Source organism: Saccopteryx leptura, chromosome 11, assembly GCF_036850995.1.
Source record: "Saccopteryx leptura isolate mSacLep1 chromosome 11, mSacLep1_pri_phased_curated, whole genome shotgun sequence".
Classification (NCBI taxonomy): domain Eukaryota; kingdom Metazoa; phylum Chordata; class Mammalia; order Chiroptera; family Emballonuridae; genus Saccopteryx; species Saccopteryx leptura.
This window is the reverse complement of record NC_089513.1, coordinates 44,090,058-44,110,698: the sequence shown is the minus strand read 5'-3', so window position 1 is coordinate 44,110,698 and position 20,641 is coordinate 44,090,058. Positions and strand designations below refer to the sequence as shown.

At 43.8% G+C, this 20,641-nt stretch overlaps 1 protein-coding gene across 1 annotated transcript in view; it reads right to left on the bottom strand.

Annotated features, from left to right (window-relative positions):
- Positions 1-3,096: 3,096 nt before the first annotated feature.
- TTC39C (tetratricopeptide repeat domain 39C) overlaps positions 3,097-20,641 on the bottom strand; it is a 126,426-nt gene continuing 108,881 nt past the window's right edge. The window contains exons 8-14 of the mRNA XM_066352539.1: positions 16,781-16,888; positions 13,806-13,915; positions 12,669-12,792; positions 7,788-7,885; positions 5,799-5,903; positions 4,382-4,420; positions 3,097-3,843 (exon numbers count right to left, since the gene is read on the bottom strand). Of these exons, the coding sequence (XP_066208636.1) occupies positions 3,754-3,843; positions 4,382-4,420; positions 5,799-5,903; positions 7,788-7,885; positions 12,669-12,792; positions 13,806-13,915; positions 16,781-16,888 (674 nt within the window). The 3' untranslated portion in view covers positions 3,097-3,753. The remainder of the gene's footprint in view (positions 3,844-4,381; positions 4,421-5,798; positions 5,904-7,787; positions 7,886-12,668; positions 12,793-13,805; positions 13,916-16,780; positions 16,889-20,641) is intronic.

The window sequence follows — 20,641 nt, the reverse complement described above, 5'->3', positions numbered from 1 at the left end:
ACATTTGTGCCAGGCATTAAATTATATCATAATCATGATTACCAGACTCTAAACAGCCTTCATTATAATCCATACTCAAATGTTTAAAAAGCAACAAAAACCATTAGAAGTCAACTGTTATCTATCATCAGGGCATTTATCTAACAAAAAAGTCAGAAAAATGTTAAGGCTTCCAGAGCACTTTGCAAGAGAGGCAACGTTGAAGTCCCAAGTCTGCATCTTACGCTGCACACAGCCTTTTCTGGGGATAGTAACTTACCTGTTTAATAATTATTACCGAGTGCCATGTTATGTGGCAGAACAAGCTCCCTCCGGTCATGAAGATTAGTTTGAAAGCACAAGGGAAATGCTTGCTTTTTGATTTTGTTGCGATGAGTCTGTATTTGGTCCTTTATCACTGTCCCCAGCATCACTTTGGTAGTGTAAATAAAAGTGAAATGAATGAGGCTGTCATGATTGTTGATGGTTTATGTCTATCAAAGGTGTAAAGAAACGGAACTACATTAGACCCATTTACGGTGGCTTTTGGAATTAAGAGACATTTATGCTTGGGTAGCCTAACTGGCCTGTGGGAAGAGTTCATGTAACTAGAGCTCACCTGGGTTATAAATGTATCGCTTCTATTTCATCCCCAGTCAACCAGGAACTACAGCTCAGCCCCCTCCCTAGTTTTCACAAGGAGGTGAATTACGCTGTGCACTGGGTGACTTCTGCATACTTTAATCCAGAAAAGGCACTTATTTTATGGACCAAATTTTCATTCTCTTGCTTCCCTTCTTTTCCCTGTTTCTTCTGCCTATCTTCCAAGTCTCCTCACTCCACCATTTTATCTTCTTGGGATGAGCTGGGTTGACATATTTTCTCCCACAAAATATAGCACCAACAGGATAAAAAAAAAAAAGAAATACATATCAAACAATACATCATGACTGTGAATATATATGTATATAACTATGGAGCCATATTTGAATATTTGCCACAAGTTGATTAAGGAAGCAATCAACTAGGAAAGTTTACACAGCAAAGCAAAACACACACACTCATGTGCATATTTTAAAAATAAGGTATGCACTGCTCTTCCATTTTAGTTGGCAGAAATATAAAAGTGCAAATTCTGGAAATAATTGACTTAATTGACTTATACAATAAGCAGCATAAATATTCTAATTTTCTGTGACATCTGATAGTAATTCTATACTTAAATACTATTAAATTATCGTGTGCCAAAATAAAAAAGATACCTAACCCAATAAAAGGAAAACCTTAAATATAGTGTATATTAATGACAAAGGTACATATCACATTCTTATTAGACTACAGCTCCAGATGTGTCAGATTACAAATGTGTCCAGAGTACATAAAATACACATTACAAATTTCTCTCATTATAGGCACAATCTAATACAAAAATATATTTGACACTTATAAATCAGAAGATCTATTTGAGAGACTCCAAAATAGGGAAGGGAGAGGAAGGATGCAAACATCAAAAAGAACTCAGATACAAAGAGTTCTGCTTATATGATTATTTTCTTCATCAACAAGCAATTTACCCCAAACTAAGTTTCCAGGCAGATCACAGTAGCTCACAGCTTGGATAAGCCACTGTATGAAGGCCAGATAACTGCTGGAATCACTCAACTCAAAAAATGTATTCCGATTTCAGTAATCTGATGGTACAGTGTACTAGCACTGTGGCTTTGTGAGTCTTTAGAATCACCATTACCCCTCTCCATGCTCTACCACCAAGTCAAGACAAAAAAACACAGGGGCTATCCTGCACCAAATCTAGGAGAGACAGTATGAAACAGACATATTTCTTCCCCACCAAAGAAAAATCGACTGCATGGTGTTGTAAAGTTGTTTATTCTGTTAAGTGAACTGAATACAAACTTACTGAGATCCTGCAATCTCTTTGGAGGAAAAAATACTTTTGTAAATCAGTTAATGTAGGAACATTTTTTTTTTAATTACGAAGTACAGGTCTTTATCTAATGTTTACTGAATAATAGTTGGAATAATATTTGAACTGAAAATTTAAGCAGGAAGTCTGAAACAAGGACTTCATGATTCAGAAATGTGCCACAATCCTGAGCAGTTGCCACATCTCCTACAACCAAGAGGAGAACAAAATGGCACAACTATATTTTAAAGATTCATAATGTTCTTCCCTTCAGATGAGATGAAACCAGATATCCAGTACTTTTAGACACTAATATTTCTCTTCAGAAAGCACCTGCTTGGCTCTGGACCTACTTTGTCTCGGAAAGTAGGACAGCAATCTTTTCTCTCTGGCTAGTACCTAAAGTCGAGGCAGGACTCACACTAGAGGAACAATGTAAATAAACACTTTGGAAGTGAGGAAACATGAAGAGGTTAGCCAAAGTCAGTGAAGAATAGTTTCTTTCAAAGAAATTATCATCCCCTCAAGACCAAATTAATTAGATTCAACCTGCCAACATTCTAACCTGCTCCACCCATATTTTATTTTGAAAAGAAGTTTTAAAATATTAACATTGCATGAGATTATACTTCAGCTAAAAGGACATGTAAATAAATGTCACCTTAAGATGAAACACTTCAGCTTACATAATTATGGCAGAAAGGCAAGTGACTGAGGTATTCTGATTCTTCAAAACCACAGGTGTGCAGCAATGGACAAAGATGTAAATTAAATTTCAAAATCAACAGCAAAGGACTAAAAATAATTTTGAACTCCTTTTTATAATATCAAATAACCTGAGCTAAGAGGAAATTATGAAATCCTGGCAAAAGAGAGCCCGGCAAATCTTTCACCAGAAAATATTTGAGGCAAAAAAACCCTATGTTCATTCAAGAGTAACCTTTTAAATAATATGTTAAAAGATTTCCAAAAGTTGGCAATTACACAATTTATTCCAAAGGAAAACTCCTAAAATGTAGGCATTGTTTATCCAACCTAAGACGAGGCTTTCAAATAAATTAGCAAAACAGTTATATCTTTGGGTGAAGCTCTATTTGCTTCCACTTGGTTGACTTTCGAAGCAAAAAAGCTCATCACTTTAAAACATTTTGTAGACAATCTGGAGATAAATCATTTGATGACACAACTTCAGCTGAAGAGCAATTGTTTTTTTAATAAAGAAAACATGGGATTCTGGGTTATTAACATATATATTTTTTACAATAAAAGAATATTTGCTTCTTGGTCCAGAGACCTGCTCCACTGATAACAGGAATAATTCACTGGGATAAGTCAATTAGTCTTTCGGTACCTGAGTGTTCTGATCTGGACCCTGGGGATTAAAAATATCCGTGTCCTATTATACACAGGAGAATTGGAGGGCCAGGTAAAACACTAGAAAGCACTTCTATTTTTTTCAAAACACAATATAAATGCTATGTCATGACATTGTTAATAATTTTTACAGGTACCTCTTAGTGTTACCCGGTCAGGTGTGTGCTTAAGATAGATGTTTCTACATGATCACAGGTTGAATATTGAGCTTGATTTTATTTTAAAAATAATAAATCACAAAACTAAAATGTTTGAACAAGGTCACTTAACCCTCTCCCCAGCTTGTTAGTTATAATCACTATTTCCTCATTATTACTTTTGAGCTAGATCTTGACTACGTCAGCCTAACTGGGAAAATGTGTCTCTGGCACAGGTGGTTTTCAGAAGAAAAGCCGATCTTCGTATGAACTGTGTCCTCTGCTTTTATTACAGTGCGGAACCTAGGTGGGAAGGGACAGAGCAGGGCTCCGGGTCCGTCACTGAGGAACCAGCTCCCTCAGAGAGGCCAGAGCGGCATGGATGCGGACATGCAATCTGTTTTCAAAGTCGTAGCCAGAGAAGTCCTCCTGCAAGACCAAAGACAGATGTTCACGGGCTCAGCTAAGCTTTCTGAAACACCGCAGCATAAACCACACTAAGTTATGTACTTCCCACTGGAAAGCCCTCACACTCCCACTAACGGCTTTACACCCACTTGATTTTCTTATTGCCCAAACGTTGACCTTTGTGTTCATTTTTAAATTGCCAACTGGGTGTCAATAAGTCTGTCTCTGTAAAACTTTCCTCAGGACTCCTGACGCAGTAGTCTTAAATCGCGCTCCATGCACGCCGCTGTTAGAAATTCTTAATTCAAGGATGTAGTTATGAAATAGCAAAAGTTATTTTCCCACTCAAACAAGACAAGTGTTTATAAAGCAGGAGGAGCAATTTCATAGGAGTGTCTTTTGGTAATTTCACTCATAACTCAAGTGCTTGCTGATTCAATTATTACCACTTTTCTTTTCCAGGAACATCAATCAGAACAATCATTTCACAAAATTTCTTGAATTCAGACTCAGTACTACAGAGGTTAAGGGCACTCAGAGGAGGGTGTCGTCTTTTTACCTTTGCCTGAAGAAGTAGACTTCTGCCTCTTGCTACAGTCTATGAACACACAAAAGAGATTGTTTAATACTTATATTTCTAGATCCTCAAGCAGAAAATGTTATAATAAGAGGCTATGTTAATAAAAAACAATTCATAGTAGTCACAGAGTAAGTCAACTGCTCATCAAATTAACTCAATTTTTCTTTACTATAATAATGCTAATAAGTTTACATTAAGGCATTACTTGATAATTTTTTATAATCACTATTATTTTATAAATGATAACTTATAAGAGTTATAATAGTTTAGCTAAGATCTTACTAAGTAACCTAAAATTGATGATTAATTAAAAGATTTACTGGAAGTCAGGAAGTTTATTTCCTTATATATTTAAGGGCTACTTATATAATCGTATTTCCATCGATTTAACTCAACTTTTAGAAAGTCCATGCATTTGAAAACTGAGTTGAACTTACTAAAACTTAGAATTTTACAAAACCACCCGACCAGGTGGTGGTGCAGTGGTACAAAACCAATATTATGTAATTAAGCTTCCAAAAGAAGATACCAAGCAAATCCAGCACTACTGAAATCTTATTTTTAAAACACTGGCCCCACTGTATGTACATATACATATTTACAGTAATTATCAGCTTAAACTTATAAGGAATTTTAAAATTTAATCACACATATCATCCTCATTTATTCTCACTACAGTCTTTATGAAATTGGCAAGACAGGCATTTTTTTATCCTGTTTTACAGATTAGGAAGAGCGTATATGGTTAAGTGACTTGACCAGTATCACACTCTAAATTACAGGAGTAGAACTGTAATGCAAGTCTATGTTCTTTATTTTTTTAGGAGGAAGAGAGAAACAGACAGAGAGAGATAGAAAGGAAGGGAGAGAGATGAGATCATCAACCCCTAGTTACATCACTTTAGTCGTTCACTGATTGCTTCTAATACACGCCTGGGGGGCCCCAGCTGAGTGAGTGATCCCTTGCTTAAGCCAGCGACCTTTGGGCTCAAGCCAGTGACCAAATAATACTCTCAAGCTGCCACCCCACACTCAAGCTGGTGAGTTTGAGCTCAAGCTGGCAAACTTGGGGTTTTGAACGTGGGTCCTTAGCATCCTAGGTCGAGGCTCTATCCACCATCACCACTGGTCAGGCAATTCTGTGTTCTTCTGAATAAACCACACTATAGCGCATCGTTCTGTTCTAAAAGTGGCAATGATTTTTCCTTAAACAAGATTTTGTCCAAAAATCTAAATCAATAGAATTAGGAGCTTCTTAGACTCACTTTACATGAAACAAAATAATAAACATAAAACACTGTTTAATCAATTCATTTTAAATGAAGGCTGCTTTGTGCCTGCTCACTTGCAAATTTTTGGTAATGAACTTTATTTAAGAACATACGTAAGATCTTACCTCTGGTTTGTCTAATAGAAGACAGCCAAGTTCATAGCAAGCATACGGCTGAACATATAAGTTATTCTGACGACACACCTCATCTTTAACAGCACGCTGAAAGAACTGAAAGCAAATCAAGTGTCACTGAAATGAACTGATTTCCCTAATTAGGCTAATTTTCCTACTACGGCTCATCACATCATCAGGACTCAAGAAGGTGGACTCTAGACTAATTTCTGTATTCTCTATCTGATTTTCTCCTCATCCAGCCTCTTTAATCCTTCCCCTCCATCCTCAGCCGTATTTTACAAGTTTGTTACATGCTGGTCTGGCGAGCTTCCTCCGGAGTAGGCTTCCTACCCGTCAGCCCCATGTGTACTGCTTATGCCCCCAAGTGAAACACTAGCTTCTGCTGGTTTCATCGCAGAGAACATCTTTACCTCAGTCAGAGCATCCCACTTTAATATTTAAAACAGAAAGCACACACAAGCCAAGAATCATCTCTTGACATATGTCTTGACTATCTTGCTGATACGTACATGATCAAAAATAAGCTATTTAGTGCTCTCTTTGGCGACACATATACGAAAAATAAGCTATATGGAGCTGTGTAATAATAACTATTAGTACCCCACACGGAAATATTAACTTAAAATTATAGTACAAGCACATTGACATTCTAGGATTTAAAAGCCAAAGTCTCCTATTACACATGAACTCTCAAAAAGTAATCAAAATAATACTAAGATATACCGTATTTTTCGCCCTATAAGATGCACCTGACCATAAGACACACCTAGGGTTTTGAGGAGCAAAATATGAAAAAGACATTCTGAACCAAATGGTGTGTTAAAATATTCAATAAAAATACCGTATTTTTCACTCCATAAGATGCACAGCATTTTCCCCTCCACTTTGGGGGGGGGGGTGCATCTTATGGAGCGAAAAGTACAGTACTTCAAAAAAAGCAGCCTAAGCCCTGGCCGATTGGCTCAGTGGTAGAGCGTCGGCCTGGCGTGCAGGAATCCCGGGTTCGATTTCCGACCAGGGCACACAGGAGAAGCGCCCATCTGCTTCTCCACCCCTCCCCCTCTCCTTCCTCTCTGTCTCTCTCTTCCCCTCCCGCAGCCAAGGCTCCATTGGAGCAAAGATGGCCCGGGCGCTGGGGATGGCTCCTTGGCCTCTGCCCCAGGCGCTAGAGTGGCTCTGGTCGCAGCAGAGTGACGCCCCGGAGGGGCAGAGCATCGCCCCCTGGTGGGCGTGCCCAGTGGATCTTGGTCAGGCGCATGCGGGAGTCTGTCTGTCTCTCCCTGTTTCCAGCTTCAGAAAAATACAAAAAAAAAAGCAGCCTAGTTCTGGCCGGGTAGCTCAGCTGGTTAGAGTATCATCCAGCTACACCAAGGTTGTGGGTTTGATCCCCAGCCAGGGCACATATAAGAATCAACCAATGAATTAAATAAGTGGAACAACAAATCAATGTTTCTCTCTCTCTCAAATCAATAAAAATTAAAAATTTTAAAAATCAATAAACTCAGAAAAATTTCTCAAATTCTACTTGAAAATAATGAATGGTTCTTTTTCATATAATATGTACATAGATATCTAACCAACAACTATAAGCCATGCATCAGCGATGCATCAGTAATGTACAGTTACAGAGACAAGAAGAGTGAACACACACTAACACACGTAGTAAATACATGTATTTATGAGACTTCATTCTGCTCCTCCGACACTGTGTTTACACCTCCTCCAACTGAGACTGTCACTTTGGTAAAAAGCTAGTACCAGAGAAAAGGCAGCTGTGTGTGAAGATGTATTATAGGAACCTGAAGTTACGCTGAAAATTAGCATTAACCATCCTCCAGTTCGAACAGAAAAGTAGATACAGCTCTCACACTGCTGTGGGAGTTTGGATTTGCTAGTGCGTGTTCACTGGTCTTAGCCACAGCTCACAGATGGGCTGTCAGTTTATCCTCCTCAGCCATGACAACATGAGCAGTTCACCTGCACAGCATCCTCCAGGTTCCCCAGACATTTGTGTATGGCACCGAGAAGCAAATGCTTTAATCCAATGACAGACGGGTCGTCCACCTCATGGCAGGCTTGAAGAGAAATGAGAAGAACAGGGAGGAAACACATTCACTCCACTCCTTAAATGTCATCAAGAGGTAAGTATTTCATGGTATACACTTACTCAGTTCAAAATTATGCCCCCTAAAAATCAAAAGGCTCCCCTTCCTCAAACATTAGTGAGTATCCTGTCAAAGGAAGGCAAAGATACCACACTTCAGAGGGCCAAGACGACTCAAAACTGCATGACATTGTTACTAAGTGAAAGAAGACAATGTGAACGTTACATACTGTGTGATTCCAACTACATGACACTCTGAAAAAGGCAGAGGTATGGGGGCGGTAACAAGATCAGTGGTTGCCGAGGGCCGGGGTTGGGCGGGATGAACAAACAAATACAGCACCAGGGATTTTTAGAGCCACGAGACTATCCTCTACATGTCATTACACATTGTTCCAATCCCACAGAATGTACAACACAAAGAGTGAACCTAATGTAAACTATGAATTTTGGGTGAGAATGATATGTCAGTATTGGTTTATAAGTGGTTACAAATGTACCACTGGTGGAGGGTGTTGATAGTTGGGGAAGGCAGTTATGTGTGGGGGAATGGAGGTGAACTATGTGGGTATCTGCTCAATTTTGTTGTGAACCTTTATTAAATTGCATCGTATTAATTATATAAGCCATGCAATGGGACCCTTTAATGTTTGTATGATGCTGCCTTAGTCACCGAGAAGGGGTCAGACGTGACCCCTCCACTTCAACAGGCTTGCCATATTCTGTGGAAAATGGGAACACACATGGAGGAAGATATGGATATTTTCCAAGGAAATGGAAAAAGTAGAAATTGGAAACATAGTGACACTAATAAATGAAGAAAGTCATTTCTAAGAACCAATAAAGATACCGAGATTTGGCAAGATTTTTTGATAAATGTATACAAACACAGATTTATGCATGTATGTGCATACATATATACATGCAGACATACATACATACATACATACATACATATAACAAGTAACTGAAAGGCACTGGAAGAATTGGGTAGAGTAGCAGTAAGTACATGTGAAGAATAGAATCTGAACCTGTAGAAGCAAGAGTTACCTCAACAAGCGAGGTTGGGAATAACTCCACATAAAAAGTACTCAAATGATCTTCAGGCAGCCATATTAAGGAAAGGGGAAAGCAGTTCATGCAGTCATTCATTCAGTATTTACTGAGCACCTAATATGTGCCAGAAAGTTCTAGGTGCTTGAAATACAACAGTAACAAAATAGAAAAATGTCTCTGCTCTTAAGAAACTAACCATTTGTGGATATGTTCAAGAAATGTTGGTACCAAGGAAAAAATAAAGCCAGGAAAGAGAAAGAGGATATGGCACATGTGTTAGAACGTACGGTTTAAGCTTCACTGAAAAGGTATTATTTGAGTAAAGACCTAAAGGAAATGAATAAAGGAGTCATGTGGATGTCCAAAAGCATTTGCAGGCAGGCAGGAAGAGCTAGTGCAAAGGCACTGAGGCCAGCACATGCCTAGTGGTTCAAGAACAGTAAGGAGTGTGACTGGAGCTAGGTAAGCAAGGAGGAAGAGCAGTGAGAGGCAATGGAAGTGTGTGTGTGTGTGTGTGTGTGTGTGTGTGTGTGTGTGTGTACACGTACGTACACAAATTGCAGGGTATTGCAGACCACTGAATGAATTTGGTTTTTACACTGAATGAGACCATAGTGGTTCTGAACTATAAAATGGCATGATGAGTTAGTTTAATAAAATCACTCTGGATGCTAAAAAATACAGACACACCTTTAAAATGGAAGAATGCAGTGGAGGGTGGGTGAAGGAGGGTCTACAAATGAAACCACAAGACAAGAATATAAGACTCCAACTAGTTCTGCTGATAAAGCGAGTTATAGACGGGGACCCTGATGAGCTCAATGCACCATGTGGGCCTGATGAAAAGAGCTTAATAAATGCATATGATCCCACTCACCCACAACCAAGATTTTCCCTGAAACTTAACCTTTCTCTACAAAGCTCTTCACTGTGCTCTATATGACAGAATCCATTTGGATCATTACTGCTTAAGACTGGTTCATATGATCTAATTAATAGATCTTAAAACTGGGTAAACTTTTAGCAAAGGAAAAAATTATCTCATTTTTACTACCTCTCCATGACATCTTTGTTGCTTATTTGACACCCGGAAAGGGGGTTCAGAAACTATTAAGTCACATTAAGTGATAATTGTTCTTGTGCCTGCCAATTACTGCCTATATTATATTTGCATTTTGTTTGAATGATCTCTAAATACATGATCTTGAACTTGTACATTAAAAAGAATGCTTGGCCCTGGCTGGCTAGCTCAGCAGTAGAGCGTTGGCCCAGCGTGTGGAAGTCCCAGGTTTGATTCCAGGCCCGGGGCACACAGGAGAAGAGACCATCTGCTTTTCCACCCTTCCCCCTCTCCTTTCTTTCTATCTCTCTCTTCCTTTCAGGCAGCCAAGGCTCCATTGGAGCAAAGTTCGCCCAGGTGCTAAGGACGGCTCCATGGCCTCCACCTCAGGCACTAGAATGGCTCCAGTTGCAATGGAGCAGTGCCCCAAATGGGCAGAGTATCGTCCCCTAGTGGGCATGTTGAGTGGATCCTGGTTGGGCACATGCGGGAGTCTGTCTCTGTCTCTCTGCCTCCCCACTTCTTACTTCAGAAAAATACAAAAAAAAAAAATACTGAAAATTTTTTATTGTTGCTTTGAGTTAGACAACAGTAGATATTCTAGACTTGCATCAACAACTAAGGATGGGTTTAGAGTTATGCATATCTTTTTAAATAGACACAGTAGAACTTGTGCATCCAAGAAAATTTTGTTTCCTTTCAATGAGTCCCCTGAGGAGGGTTATACAGCCACTCTAATTTCAGGGCCTCTGCACACGATTTTTGGAGCTGCATTATTTTGATCTCTGGAACAGTGGTCCCCAACCTTTTCTGGGCCACAGACCGGTTTAATGTCAGAAAATATTTTCACAGACTGGCCTTTAGAGTGGGACGGATAAATGTATCACGTGACCGAGACAAGCATCAAGAGTGAGTCTTAGACGGATGTAACAGAGGGAATCTGGTCATTTTTTAAAAATAAAACATCGTTCAGACTTAAATATAAATAAAATGGAAATAATTTAAGTTATTTATTCTTTCTCTGCGGACCGATACCAAATGGCCCACAGACTGGTACTGGTCCGTGCCCTGGGGGTTGGGGACCACTGCTCTAGAATATTAACACTGAAAAAAGTTTGAGCTTTGGGGGTGGCATCTGCAGGGAAATCTGATGCTAAAAGCATGTGATTCAATGGATAATGTTATATTTGATTAAAAAAAAAAGTATGACTAGAAAACCTGACAAATTTTCTAGAGTAATGACTATTCTTTAATAACTCCAAAATACTAATACCAAATCTCTTTTGAAAAAGTGCAGCATATATGCATATAACAATACATTTTCAAAGATAATTACTTTCTATGAAGCCATCTTTTGGATATAAGTGTTTGTATTTTAACACAGCAGTGTGCTCTTATAACCATACTTCCGGCTGCATGATTTCAGTATCTTCACCCCCTGGGAAGGTGACACTGTGTGGGACGGCGTGAAGCTCTCTCTGCACTCACTCTGCTGTCCTCAGACCAGCAGCAGCGACACTCACTCCTATGGGAGCTGGCAAGTCACCTAACTGTCCCGATTTTCGGGTTCCTCATTATAAAATGGGTTTGAGGATGCTGTCAGCCATTCCCACCTCCCTGGGTTGCAGTGTGGAACAAAGTAAGTAATTTGCCAGGCTGTAAATATCATTCAAATGTCTACATTAAACCCTTAGGAGTAATGTCACAGTATTTAATAACCAATAAATGCATTATTTTACTTGAAAAATTTAGTTTATTCTGTGAACTTTTCCTACAACTATAATAAAAATGACTTTATGAAGGTTATACTACCATAATCTATGGGTTTAGGTTTTTTTTTAATTTCTGAATTAAAATGGTAGGTTTTCTGCTTATACTCTTAGGCTATTTGCTCAAGAGAAATGAGTGTGTAATGCACACATGACGAGCAAGTACATTTATGTTTGTAGCAGTCTCGCTTATGATAGTTAAAAAGCCAGACAGAAAAACTGTGGTGTAAGCGGAGCCACACAACGGAGCCCCGCTCAGCAAGTGAAAGGGATGGATTAATGACACAGGCTACGTGGATCGAGCTCACAGACTATAACAAACAAATAAAGCCACGCACTAAAAGTACACACTGTTTGATCCCACTTATACGAGGCTCAAGCACAGGCGACAGTAACCTGTGGGAGAAGAAACAGACAGCGGCTCCCCGAGGCGGGGACTGGGCGGGGCACGAGGGAAACTTCAGGGGCGGTGGAGACGGTGAGGAACTTGATTGTGGTGACAGAGGCCAGGCTGTATATGTTCGTCAAAATTCACTGAGCTGTACACTCAATTTCTGTGCATTTTAATGATATAAATCAAACCTGTAAGAAACAGAGGGCTTTCCTGGGGGAAAACATGCTTCCAGCTACCCCCACAGCTGCGGAATGAGTAGCACCTATAATCAGTGTGCACTGCCACGCACCGCTGACTGCATGAGCCTGTCTGAACACCCCAGTGCTGCCCGTTCCTGTTCCCCAAGGGGCTGAATTCTCTCATCCCCGCAGCACGTAGCCAAGAATGACAGGTGTGGACTCTGACTCGGATAGTAATGAGAAACTGAAGAAACAAGCTGACGCGTATAGCTGTGCATGCGTGCACGTGTGTTTACCTTGACTCATCCTCTGCAGGTTGGGGAAGGAGCAGTTTGGAAGGGCCTTCCACAAGTACAGCACCTCGATGGAGGCCAGCACACACAGCACTCTGCTGGGCGTTTGCTTCCGAAACCTCTCTGCCTGCAAGTAGTTAGCAAGGTTAGGCCACAGTTTTTAAAAAACAAATTCAATTAAAAAATATGCTTCGGAGACACTGAACAGGGCACAGTTCATACCTGACATGAACAACCGCCTCCCACAGAGCTAAAAATAAAAAGTTGCCTATAAAAATTTTTGCTTTCCAATTTTTAATATTGGCAGACATGCCTTTCAACCATTATTCAGCTCAATCTATTATCATGACTCAGGACCTCATCCGAAAACTCTGGGGTAAACCTAGGTTCACCTCAGTGTAAATCGGGGATTTATGACAGCTGGGTGACAGGGGCCCACTAGGTGTATAAGGAGGATGTACTATACTATGAGATGCCTGGTAGTTATGGTTTAATGGATTTTTAATTTTCTATAAAGTTGCAGGGTTCTCAGTGGCATTCCACATTACAATCTAGTTTATGCTCAAACTTAAACATTTAATACGGTTTTCTAAAATTAAAATCATGGGATATTTGGGATATGACAAGTTGTCATGCAACCTACGGTAATTCAACTAAATTTTATTCTGAAAAGCACAGGAAAAGTTGGGGACATTGTTCCCACAGTTCTGGGCCTTTCTTCTGGTATATTAGATGCATGCTATTTTTTTTTCATTAGGTCAAAGTGTGATGTATTCACTATATTGAGAGCCAACAGCCTGTATCTCCTGCCTCGTGTCTGCCCATTTGTACCCTTCTGAAATGACTTACCTCTGCAGACAGAGGCTTCCCCTCCCCAGACATGCTCAGTAGCTCTATAGGGTCTGTAATACGGCTACTCACTCAGAAACCAACCAACCAACCAACCTACTTTCATTATCTGCAGCGTTTCCTTCAGAGCAGAAGTATAACCATGGGAGTAATTCTCCCCACAGTGGTGAACTGCATTTTGCTGGCAAGTAAGTTGCCAATATTAAATATGACTTCCTGAAACCTGTCTAAAGCAGTGCTGGTTACAAACACCCATTATAAACACACCCAGATCAACAGGCCCCAACATACCTTTTTTACCGAGAACTGTTCAATCTGATTGTTTTTCCTTTTGAAGAGTTTCTGAACTTCTTTAAAGACAATCTGTGCCCCATCCATATCACCAGTGGCTCCCTGACAAACTGTAAGAAACCATCATTATATTTCTTCACTATCTGGAGGAAAATACCACTTGGGGTCACCTAGGTTGGTGACACTTGGAAATTTCACAAAAGGAAAAATGGGAGCCAGTATCTTAAAAGACTGTTACACACAGGACTACACCATGCTGCTGACCATCACTCCCCTGAATTCACAACTGTTTTGCATGGGCTGGGGTCCCAGAGCTTTGGGGGGACACAAGGAAAAGCCATGGTCCTATTCTTCTCGCAGGGGAGATAGTTTTGTAAGCAACACAATGCAAGTGCACAGTTTAGTGGGAGCCCGCGTACTCAGCAAGTAGAATGAAAAGGAGTCTAGGAAAAAGCCGTAAGGAGCCCAGAGGACCAGAGCTTCCCAGCAGAACACCCGTGCCTGGCAAGAAAGCTGTGAAAAGCCTACACACACTGACTGACCCACCAGCTCCTAGCCACCGGCAAGAATGTGAAGAAAAAACACACACGCTTGCACCCTGAAAAAACATCAATTTCAGTTCAAGAAATAAGATGCACACAACAGTCTCATAGCTACAGTGTACAAAGTGATGAGTCTTTGGAGTAGGGGAACCGAAGTGCTTTTGGGAAAACTCAGAAGGAGAAGGAATCATTTCTGTTTGGAGTGATCAGAGACACTTTGAGGAGCGAGCTGTTGAGCTGAGGCGTGGAGGAGGATATGGTGTCTGATAGTCTGCACACCATCCTCAGCCCACCCCTAGTCCCAGGCAAAGCCTTAAAAAGGAATGAAATTCTGATACATGTTACAACATAGAACTCTGAAGAAGACATGCTACAGTGAAACAGTCCAGATACAAGAGACAAGTACTGAATGATTCCACTTATATGAGGTTTGCAGAGACAGAAAGTAGAACGGCGGTTGCGGGGGCTGGAGAGAGAGGGTTAATGGGGAGAGACTGTTTAATGGGTACAGAGCTTCAGTTTGGACCGAGAACGAAGTGCTGGAGGCAGACAGTGGTGATGGCTGCACAGAAAATAACGGATGTACTTAGTGCCACTGAACTGTACACTTAGAATGGTAAAAATGGTTAGAACAGATTTTTATGTTACACATATTTTACCAGTTAAAAAATAATAATGCCAGGGATTAACCATGGGGGCAGCGTTTCTGGTCCCTAATGCCACCCTCTCTAGTGCGCGCGCGCGCGCACACACACACACACACACACACCACCCCCCTCCGCTGTGCTCTCTGGTAGAGCCACTCACACATCTTCTCTCCGGCATGAAATCCCCGTGGAGGCAGAGACAGAAACCCCCTGGGGTTTCCGATCTTTGCAGAATAAATGCTCCCCTCAATAGTCACACTGTATGTACATTTATTTCTTCATGGTCTATACTCAACTAGATTTAAGAAAATTGCCGCTCAAAACTGACCGCACGACCTGATTACACCATAACCACCACTAGGTCGCGCTGCGGGCCTCTCTGGTTTGTCTCATCCATTCCTCAACGTGTTGGGCCCACTGAAGCCGCTCAATAAATAGCTGCTTTCACCTGAGATGCCTGAACATTCTATACAACAACTCTTAAAGTGTGAGACGCAGTATACTAACCAGAATATTGAAAATTATCCTATTCAGACATAAGCTACGGGACTCTATGACAATGGGTATACTACTGGGACTGCAGTGTGGGCCTGAGGGGGTTGCATTGTGATTGCTAGTGGACTGCAGCTTTAGGGGACAAAGCATAGACATATTGGCCACTGTCAATTCTACCTTACCTTAAATAATCAGTTAAAGGGATGGAATGACAGGAGATGTTTCATTAAGTCCAAATATCCAAAGAAATGATATACTGGAAATAATGTTTGGATTAATCTTGAATTTTAAATAAACAGTCATTTATATGACTGTATTTGGAGAATTTATTGTTTGAGGCAGAAAAGTAACAACGGCCTGACCTGTGGTGGCGCAGTGGATAAAGCATCAACCTGGAAATACTGAGGTTGTCGGTTCAAAAAACCCTGGGCTTGCCTGGTCAAGGCACATATGAGAGTTGATGCTTCCTGCTCTTCCCCCTCTTCTCTATAATAAATAAATAAAATCTTAAAAACAACAACAACAATAAAAAAAACTTTTCTCAAAAAAAAAAAAAAAAGAAAAGTAACAACAACCACTTGGGTTTCTTTAATTCCCACCTCTACAATTCTACATCACAATGGCCCTTAGGTATCTCAGGGCACAGACTCCTTTTGGCCACCAGGTGGCAGCACATCTTTAACTATCTCATACAGTGGCAAAAAGCCAAGAAATCCTCACATTCCTATTGGAAATTACAGGTGTTTCTGCTATCATGAGATGCAATGCTGAAATACCTTGTGTTCTGCAAAATCACACTGTAAATATAGCAAGGTTAACAGGTAAAACAAGGTTGGAGAGGACAACTCAAAATCTACACTACTTGCTAACAAAAGCACTAACAATCGTTAAAGATGGAAACTAAAAAAGCATGTTACATTCTTAATTCTCTAAATTCTTAATAAATACAAAATATATATTTCAGAAAATAAATCAGAGGGGTAAAGTAGGTTGAGGCGGCTTAGGGCAAAATGTAGGAAAACAGAGAGAACCTTGTGATCAACATTTCCAATTATGAGTATGTGACCAAACCAGCCCCGAGAAGGAGGAGGGAGAGTGGCATGGTGCGTATCTGAAATGGCCAGTGAACACTGGATTAACCGGACTACGCTGCTATTTACTTGGTACAAAACATTAACGTGCTGGGGACACTGAGGAAGAACACTGCTTCTGCCTCCTCCTGCCTCCCTTCCCCTCCCCTCCCACCTGCTGGCACGGGTGAGCCAGCTCACAGCAGACGCAGTCTCCTCACCAGCGGTTAAGTAGGCGTAATAGCACTGGGACCACCGGGACTCGTTCTTCAGCCTCTCAAAGGCATCAAATGCATCCTTGAAATTCAGCTCGATCATGCTGCACCAGCCTGCAGAAGAAATACTGTCAGTGTACAACCTTCCAGTACTGCAGGGAGTTTCATGTCCTGTTCTCTGAGCGACAAATCTCCAATCCTATTTTCTCTGTCAATGTCCTATCTACACTACCTGAAAACTTGTTTAAAGTTCTATTTTTCTCTTAACTATTTTCAGTGGGCCATTTTGAGTAAGACGAGGCACTTCTGACTTCACAACCGATTACACAGTTGAAGAAAGTGATGTAAAGATTTATACAGACACACTCCAATTTGTCACCAACAGTTGTGAGATGAACCCAAGCACAGTGGTTCTTGTCCAAGAGTGGGCAGAGGAACAGGAAGAGCAGCCCCGTTAGGTTACATAAAGAGTGGCCACCGCAGAAGGACTAACCCCCCCCCGGGGGGTGGGCTCCTTAGTGATTACTGTCAATCCTCAAACTGCTGTGGGAGGCGCAGGGCAGGCAGACAGAAATGAAGCATTCGCCCACTCTCCCAGCGCAGGCTGGTTGTGGAGCTGAGAAAAGACCCCTTCTTTTCCAGACCAAAATACTGTTACAGCCTGACCTGTGGTGGCGCAGTGGATAAAGCATTGACCTGGAACGCTGAGGTTGCTGGTTCAAAACCCTGGGCTTGCCTGGTCAAGGCACATATAGGAGTTGATGCTTCCTGCTCCTCCCTCCCCCTTCTCTATCTTTCTCTCTCTCTCTCACTCTCTCTCCTCTCTAAAAATTAATAAAGAAAAAAGAAAAAACTGTTACACTGACATTCTGGTAAGAAATAGCAACAAGGGAAATGCAAGGAAGTTTACCCGCATTACTGTAAGTGTCTCCCCTCCACTGAGCCCCTTCGTGTGGCCAAGCCCAGCACCAGGCACTGATACAATTCCCTCTATTCCCATTACAGCCTTGCAGAGGTGGCTGATGGTGTGCTCACTTTGCCCAGGAGGAAACATAAGGCACAGAGGTCCTGGGACTTGCTCAAGGCCACACAGCGAACAGAAGGGAAGACGTGAAGACCAAAGGTCAACCCTCTTTTCTGTCCACGTTACTGCCTCCACAAAAAGAAATTTCCAGTGTCAAATACACCAGGAAGCAAGTGTCCTCTCAACCTGCCAGGTGTACTACGGGGAAGGGGAGACCAAACTCTCCAATTCTATGGGATAGGACATGACGTTGATATGTCTTAGAGAGCAAAACATGTGGCTAAGTATTTTGATACTGTAACAGGGTCCAGGGCGAGATCTGAATTACATGCAATCCAGAGGAGGGGAAGCATGGCGCCTGAGTAAGAACAGGAAGCCTGGGTTCCGATTCTGCTCGTTTTCCCCACAGCTAAGCTTCCGCAGGCCTTCGAGCTGGCCGAGTGGTTTCCAGGCTCCTCCGGCTCTCACATTCTGCAGAGCCGCAGGCCTCCAATGGTGCATGGAGAAGGCCACCAAAGCTAGGTCTTTGCACACAAGTTCTATGTAATGGCTACCAGCAGAGCTTAGATGACAGAAATATACCTTTTCCACTGGATTATACGTCATCTCCCCTCCCCACATATACAAGGCTTAATATTTAAAATACAATATTGCTTACTGGGCAGCTCTCCATCTTTTAGTTTGTACTTTTCTTTAAAGAGATTCAGAAAGACAACCATGTCCATGGCAGGCATGGGGCCAGCGTCGGAGGGCGCCCCTGATCGCTGGCGGCTGGCGCCCCCACTCTCCGTCTCACTGCGGAGCACGTTCTGAACCCCCCGCTCTCCGTCCCGCTGCGGAGGGAGCGCGTTCTGAATCCCCCCGCTCTCCGCCTCCCTGCGGAGGGAGCACGTTCTGAATCCCCCCGCTCTCCGTCTCCCTGCAGAGCACGTTCTGAATCCCCCCGCTCTCCGCCTCCCTGCGGAGGGAGCACGTTCTGAGTCCCCCCGCTCTCCGTCTCCCTGCGGAGGGAGCACGTTCTGAATCCCCCCCGCTCTCCGTCTCCCTGCGGAGGGAGCACGTTCTGAACCCCCCACCCCGCTCTCCGTCTCCCTGCGGAGGGAGCACGTTCTGAATCCCCCCGCTCTCCGTCTCCCTGCGGAGGGAGCACGTTCTGAATCCCCCCGCTCTCCGTCTCCCTGCAGAGCACGTTCTGAATCCCCCCGCTCTCCGTCTCCCTGCAGAGCACGTTCTGAATCCCCCCGCTCTCCGTCTCCCTGCAGAGCACGTTCTGAATCCCCCCGCTCTCCGCCTCCCTGCAGAGCACGTTCTGAATCCCCCCGCTCTCCGTCTCCCTGCAGAGCACGTTCTGAATCCCCCCGCTCTCCGCCTCCCTGCGGAGGGAGCACGTTCTGAATCCCCCCGCTCTCCGCCTCCCTGCGGAGGGAGCACGTTCTGAATCCCCCCGCTCTCCGTCTCCCTGCGGAGGGAGCACGTTCTGAATCCCCCTGCTCTCCGTCTCCCTGCGGAGGGAGCGCGTTATGAATCCCCCCGCCCCCCGCTCTCCGTCTCCCTGCGGAGGGAGCGCGTTCTGAGTCCCCCCGCTCTCCGTCTCCCTGCGGAGGGAGCGCGTTCTGAGTCCCCCCGCTCTCCGTCTCCCTGCGGAGGGAGCGCGTTCTGAATCCCCCCGCTCTCCGTCTCCCTGCGGAGGGAGCACGTTCTGAGTCCCCCCGCTCTCCGTCCCGCTGCGGAGGAAGGACGTTCTGAATCCCCCGCTCTCCGTCTCCCTGCGGAGGGAGCACGTTCTGAGTCCCCCCGCTCTCCGTCCCGCTGCGGAGGAAGGACGTTCTGAATCCCCCGCTCTCCGTCTCCCTGCGGAGGGAGCACGTTCTGAATCCCCCGCTCTCCGTCTCGCTGCGGAGGGAGCACGTTCTGAATCCCCCCCCGCTCTCCGTCTCCCTGCGGAGGGAGCGCGTTCTGAATCCCCCCCCGCTCTCCGTCTCCCTGCGGAGGGAGCGCGTTCTGAATCCCCCGCTCTCCGTCTCCCTGCGGAGGGAGCACGTTCTGAATCCCCCCGCTCTCCGTCTCGCTGCGGAGGGAGCGCGTTCTGAGTCCCCCCGCTCTCCGTCTCCCTGCGGAGGGAGCACGTTCTGAATCCCCCCGCTCTCCGTCTCCCTGCGGAGGGAGCGCGTTCTGAATCCCCCCCCGCTCTCCGTCTCCCTGCGGAGGGAGCGCGTTCTGAGTCCCCCGCTCTCCGTCTCCCTGCGGAGGGAGCACGTTCTGAATCCCCCCGCTCTCCGTCTCGCTGCGGAGGGAGCGCGTTCTGAGTCCCCCCGCTCTCCGTCTCCCTGCGGAGGGAGCACGTTCTGAATCCCCCGCTCTCCGTCTCGCTGCGGAGGGAGCACGTTCTGAATCCCCCCCGCTCTCCGTCTCCCTGCGGAGGGAGCGCGTTCTGAATCCCCCCGCTCTCCGTCTCCCTGCGGAGGGAGCGCGTTCTGAATCCCCCGCTCTCCGTCTCGCTGCGGAGGGAGCGCGTTCTGAATCCCCCCGCTCTCCGTCTCGCTGCGGAGGGAGCACGTTCTGAATCCCCCCCGCTCTGAATCCCCCCGCTCTCCGTCTCGCTGCGGAGGGAGCATGTTCTGAATCCCCCGCTCTCCGTCTCGCTGCGGAGGGAGCACGTTCTGAATCCCCCCGCTCTCCGTCTCGCTGCGGAGCACGTTCTGAATCCCAGTCTCCCCTTCAATTCCCATCACTACCTCATCTTTGCTTCGTTCCTTTTCTAGGAGCTGTAAGTTGTAATAGTTTTGAATTCTACTGTGCAGTTGAATGAAGAATTTACAAATGGTTTTTAGTCAATTCACTTA